The 6,015-nt window shown below is 45.1% G+C and overlaps 1 protein-coding gene across 1 annotated transcript; it reads right to left on the reverse strand.

The window, feature by feature from the left end:
• Positions 1–325: 325 nt before the first annotated feature.
• Positions 326–4,859, reverse strand: LOC124171878 (actin, muscle). Its single transcript, XM_046551260.1, has 5 exons — positions 4,754–4,859; positions 3,100–3,254; positions 2,128–2,506; positions 1,929–2,036; positions 326–1,197 (listed from the first exon to the last, which is right to left on the reverse strand). The coding sequence occupies exons 2-5, from the start codon at positions 3,223–3,225 to the stop codon at positions 680–682; spliced, it is 1,131 nt and encodes a 376-aa protein (XP_046407216.1). The 5' UTR covers positions 3,226–3,254; positions 4,754–4,859; the 3' UTR covers positions 326–679.
• Positions 4,860–6,015: the final 1,156 nt, after the last annotated feature.

A 6,015-nucleotide genomic window follows, 5' to 3' on the forward strand; every position in this document is an offset into this window, starting at 1 on the left:
CTATCGGTGTCCCTTTGCTCTCATTTTTTCCACCGGCTTTCTATTAGGTTCTGAGTCTATAGCTATCCTCATTTAAGCCTATTCTCATTGTTATTCGACGGATTTAAGTTTTCTTTACTGATTCATACTATTCAAAAGGAATAGATATGACTGCCATGCTTCGTAAACTCAAGATGATATACCATCAGCAGCTGACCTCCGCTTTGATGCTTTCGATTACCATTGGAGGTGAAGGATTGATCGCAAGGTTCGCTTTGATTGAGGGTATGAATCAATAAAAACTTTTTTTAGGATAATTTTTTGTAATTCATAAATATGTAAACCATTATAAAGAAAGCCCCTTTATTTTTATTCACAAGTTCTCAATATGAGCATCCATAACAATATTCGTACAAAGGCGTCATTCTCAACAAGACCACTGTTGTCATTTGGTACCGGAACACATACTATGAATAATATTTTTAATTATATCTTAAATACAAATATTATCATCTTCATAAGGCACGACAGTTGGTAAATGTGAAAATAAAATGGACAAATTACAAAAGTTTTAAACATTTTATGAAGAGTATGATTGCTTTTGTTGTTTGACCCTTCGGTGGGGGCATGGCTGACAATTTTGAGTCGATTGGAAGGCGAGCGGGTGGTGTTGTTCCCGGGCGCCGGCGTTGCGGCCAGCTTAGAAGCACTTGCGGTGCACAATGCCTGGGCCGGACTCGTCGTACTCCTGCTTGGAGATCCACATCTGCTGGAAGGTGGAGAGGGAGGCAAGGATGGAGCCACCGATCCATACGGAGTACTTCCTCTCAGGGGGAGCGATGATCTTGATCTTGATGGTTGAGGGAGCAAGGGCGGTGATTTCCTTCTGCATGCGGTCAGCAATACCGGGGTACATGGTGGTGCCACCAGAGAGGACGGTGTTGGCGTACAGGTCCTTCCTGATGTCAACGTCGCACTTCATGATGGAGTTGTACACGGTCTCGTGGATACCGCAGGATTCCATACCCAAGAAGGATGGCTGGAAGAGGGCCTCAGGGCAGCGGAAACGCTCGTTGCCAATGGTGATGACCTGTCCGTCAGGCAGCTCGTATGACTTCTCGAGGGAGGTGGAGGCGGCGGCGGTGGCCATTTCCTGCTCGAAGTCCAGGGCCACATAGCACAACTTCTCCTTGATGTCACGGACGATTTCTCGCTCGGCTGTCGGGGTGAAAAGAAAGTCAGTGAGAGAGAGAAGTTGAGGGTACGGGACTTAGCGTAACGCGGCCCCGGGACACTTTGTCCGACGGAGATGGGAGGAGGGGGGGGCGGGGATCTGCAAACGCGGAGGGCAGCTCCGAGAGACTTTAACTGTAGAGGTATTGGGAGGATTGGGACTTTGCAAACGCGAAAGGTAGCCCAAGATACTTTGACTGTAGAGGTAAGATGATCGGGGCTCTGGACTTTGCAAATGCGAAAAGTAGCCCTCAGAGACTTTAACTGTAGAGGTAATGGGAGGCTCAGGACTTTAAAAACGCGAAAGGTAGCTCAAGAGACTTATGCTGTGGAGGTAAGATCAGCGGGACTTGAGAATTCGAAAGGCATCTCTGAGAGACTTTAACTGCAGAGCTGATAGGAGGGGTAATCGAGGCTTTTCGATTGTGAAGAGGCTTTCCAAGAGACTTTAACCGCAGAGATATTAGATGGACAGCTAGGGGCTTTGCAAATGCTAAAGGCAAAGTGAGAGACTTTCAAATGCAGGTGTAATAGGTCAAAACTTTTATCCAGATTTTTATCGGGATTGATTCCCTTTGATTGTTCGAATTTGCTTTTGCGCTTGGGGTAGCTTTTAATCCTCGTTTTTTCAATCGAATATTTAATTTTATTGATTGGATCGATCGTTATTGGGGTAATATGGATTTTTTTGAGGTTTTTGAAGCAGGATGTCTTACCGGTGGTGGTGAAGCTGTAGCCACGCTCGGTGAGGATCTTCATCAGGTAGTCAGTGAGATCACGGCCGGCCAAGTCCAGACGCAGGATGGCGTGGGGAAGGGCATAACCTGTGATGAGAAGGAGAGACTCATGAGCGGGATTCGGTTTGATTTCCGATCATTTTCAGATGTATCATTGCATTATTTCAGAGGCACGTACCTTCATAGATGGGGACGGTGTGGGAGACACCATCTCCGGAGTCGAGGACGATACCGGTGGTACGACCGGAGGCGTAGAGGGAGAGCACGGCTTGGATGGCCACATACATGGCGGGGGTGTTGAAGGTCTCAAACATGATCTGGGTCATCTTCTCGCGGTTAGCCTTGGGGTTGAGGGGAGCCTCCGTGAGCAAGATGGGGTGCTCCTCGGGGGCGACTCGCAGCTCGTTGTAGAAGGTGTGGTGCCAGATCTTCTCCATATCGTCCCAGTTGGTGATGATGCCGTGCTCAATGGGGTACTTCAGGGTGAGGATACCTCTCTTGGACTGGGCCTCATCTCCTACATAGCTGTCCTTCTGACCCATACCCACCATGACTCCCTGGGGAAAGCAAAAGACGGACCATGGTCAGCCATGTGGATGGAACAGCGAACGGGACGTTCGTGTCTGGACTTACAGGGGGACTTAGAATTTGCCCCGCAGCGAAAGAAGCATTTCCAATGAACCGAACGGCCTGTATCTTCGCTGGATCGTTCCCGTCATTGGGAGGGGCTCTTCCAAAAGGCCGAGGGACTAAGAGGGGGCTGCAATAACGGGGATCGGAAGGGCCGTGACATCTCAGATGAAAATAGTTCCCGTGAAAATTTTGCTATCTCCATCTGATCATGTGCTCAGCGGGCGGAAAGCAGGGATTTAGGGCCGCAGGCTTGGAAGGGGAGTGAGACGGAAATAACCAAGGGAGAAGTTAGGGGGGGTGAAGAGGGTTGAGGAGGGGAGGGCGGCTGCTTTGTCGTGAATCGGTGGCAGGACTTTCTAAATTAATCCCATCCCCTAAAAAGGCCTCACACGGAAAATGAGATGGGAACTGAGATCTAAGCAATGTTTTGCCCTCCACTGAGTGAGGGTTATGATTGAGGCTCTTGGAGAGAATTGATTGAGATTTGGAAATGGATGTTTTTGGCTTTGATTCTCACCTGGTGGCGTGGTCGGCCAACGATGGATGGGAACACGGCCCTAGGGGCGTCGTCACCGGCGAAACCGGCCTTGCACATGCCGGAGCCGTTGTCCACCACCAATGCGGCAACATCGTCGTCACACATTTTGGATGATTTGTTTGGGTCTTGTTAAGCTGTGAATGAAACAAGAAGAATAGGCATACGGGTTAGATTGAGAGAATCCAATTCGACGCTAAAACTTAAGATAAAAGCTAAACGAGATCTGAATCGAAGCTTCCGCAAAAACTAGCTGCTATTTTAAATTTAAGAATTTTATGACGAAAAATTATCGTCAATATCAAGATCAAAAAATCCTTATGTTAAGCAAAATTAAGCCTCATCAAATGAGTTGATTTTTCTATTAAGAATTGGGTTGCCTGTCCCGGAATGAGTTTAAAATGATTTTAAGCGAAACATATAACGATCATTACGTATTATTTCTCGCAGTCTCAAGCAAATGTTAGCGATGAATTTTATCTCGGACAAAGTGACGCAGAAATTGAGGCCTAACTAACTCTATAAAAGAGAACCGTTTTACCCAATTTCTCATTTATCAGTTTGCTTGCGAATTTTCTCTGAATCCAAACCGAAATTAGGAAGCTAAGTTATCAGTTTTAGCAAAGCTAATTTTCCGGACCTGTAAAAGCAACCGTTGCTGTTTTAAAATTTATGAGATGAATGTCTCGTAATTAGAAATGAAAGTTTTCATCTTCACGGAGCGAAGTTCCTTGGTCTATATAATCTACTCCTACTGATTTGAAACGCACGAGATGATTGCCATGAAATTAGAAAATATAATTATTAATCCCTACCAAACGAAATTCCCGAGCCTATATAAGTTTCAACTGCTGATTTGAGATCTACGAAATGATTGTCGAGCAAATAGACAGAAAAATTATTACTTTAACTAGCGAATTTTCCAGGACCTATGTAAGCAACTGCTGCTGACTTTAAACTAATGAGATGATTTTCAAGCTTCCGGAAAATTAACCTATTTTCTTTAGTTAAGGAATTAAAGCAAATAGTACCGAATTAAAATGCAAACTTCGTCGCCGTATTAAAACTTATTAACTGAATCGGTATTATCGTGACCCCAAGTTATTGAAGACTTAATATTTCCCACTTCTGAATTAGAATTCCTCGGGTTCCAAGGCAGAAGGCTTAGGCTGAAGTATAAAATTTAACTCGGCTAAGTAAGTATTCCTCGAGTTCCATTGCCGAAGGCAAAAGCTTAAGTATTAAACTTGGAAAATCCCCGATCCACTTCAATTCAAAAAAACCAACCGATGCGAACTATTTCGTGAACTTAGAGACTCCAGACTTCCTCTAGAGTAGAGAAAGCCGTCCAACCCAACCCAGACTCAAATGCAACTCCACCGGTATACTAAGCATCTGTCATTGGAACAAACACAAGTATCACAGTTGAGACCGTCGTCAGAGAGTACTGAGAAACTTTCAAGCCGCGTTCTAATCCAGGGAACTGACTTCAAATCTCACTAGTCACCCAGACAACAAAATCCAAGAGGCGCGTGTAAGCGATGAGTGGGCAGGAGTTCCGCCTTCGAGCCCTCGCACTTGCCGAGTATCCAAAGAGCGCACGATCACACACGGCACAAGACACTGCGCTACGTACCCTGGTAGATCCTTAGCTCCGGCGTGCTCGCTTGCCTTGCTTCGAGTGAGCTTCCGTCGGCGGGACCAATCTATAAGTATGCTCGGCCGCCCGCTCCCAAAATATCCCGCGCTCCAAAGAAGGGAATCGCGCCGCCTCCCGAGGGACGGATTCGTCTGCCTCCGGGGGACGCCGGGAAGGGTGCGGGGAGGGAGCGGGGGATGTGAGGCGGCGGGGGGCGGCGGGCGGGCTTATGCCCTTGTATGGCCATTGCTGGCGGCCACCCCGCTCTCGCCTCGGCCTAAGGCACTTGCTCCAACTAATCAGACGCAGGACTTAGGAAAATCACAGCAGGGTGCAGAACCAAGGGACAAGGGTCGAAAATCATAGAATCAGGAGGGAAAAATAATTTTATGCGCATCGTTGAAGCATTTTATAGCACCATTTTACTGGAGTTTCATGAAACTCTTAAAGAGAACTCAGAAAAATAATGGGGATGCAAGACTTAGGAAAATAACAGGACGAAGGGACAAGGGTGGAAAAATAATTGAATCAGGAGGGGAAAATAATTTTATGCGTAGTATTAAATCTTTTTATTGTACCGTTTTACTGGAGTTTCATGAAACTCTTAGAGGACGCTCTGGAAAATAATGAAAATATCTTGGAGAAGGAAGATAAGGCGCTTGTTCAAGTGACAAAGGTTGAAACGTGATTGAATCGTGTGGGGAAAATAATTTACATGCAACGTAACAGCTTTTTATTGTACCATTTTACCGGAGTTCCATGAAACCCTTAGAGGAAATTCAGGAAAATAATCGGAATGCGAGACTTCGGAAATCTCTGCAGTGTGCAGAATGAAGGGATAAAGGTTGAAGGAATCGTGAGCGAAAAATCATTTTATACGCAGCGTTAAAGCATTTTATTATACCATTTTTACTGGAGTTTCATGAAACCATCAGAGGAATCTCAGGAAAATAACGAAAATGACTTAGAAAAGGGAGAAAACATGCTTCCTCAAGTAAAGAAGGTTGAAAAAGGGCTAAACCTCGATTGAAACATAATTAAATATTTAATGTTACAACTTTTCCTTTTACCATAACATGGTGGTTTCATGAAACCCTTAGAGGAAATTCAGGAAAATAATTGAAAAACACTTAGAGAAGGGAGAAAGAGTGCTTGCTCATGTAAAAAAGGTAACATAATGGAATCGTGAGGGGAAAATAATTTTATATGTAGTGTAACATCTTTTGATTTTACCATTTTAATTGAGTTTCATGAAACCC

Source organism: Ischnura elegans, chromosome X (assembly GCF_921293095.1).
Source record: "Ischnura elegans chromosome X, ioIscEleg1.1, whole genome shotgun sequence".
NCBI classification, from domain to species: Eukaryota; Metazoa; Arthropoda; class Insecta; order Odonata; family Coenagrionidae; genus Ischnura; species Ischnura elegans.

Excerpts from the sequence above, each read along its gene's own strand:
- LOC124171878 (XM_046551260.1), bottom strand. The coding sequence starts at position 3,225 with ATGTGTGACGACGATGTTGCCGCATTGGTGGTGGACAACGGCTCCGGC. Across the intron at positions 2,507-3,099 it reads TTGGCCGACCACGCCACCAG|GGAGTCATGGTGGGTATGGG; the intron begins GTGAGAATCAAA and ends TGCTTTCCCCAG. Across the intron at positions 1,198-1,928 it reads CTACAGCTTCACCACCACCG|CCGAGCGAGAAATCGTCCGT; the intron begins GTAAGACATCCT and ends TCACCCCGACAG.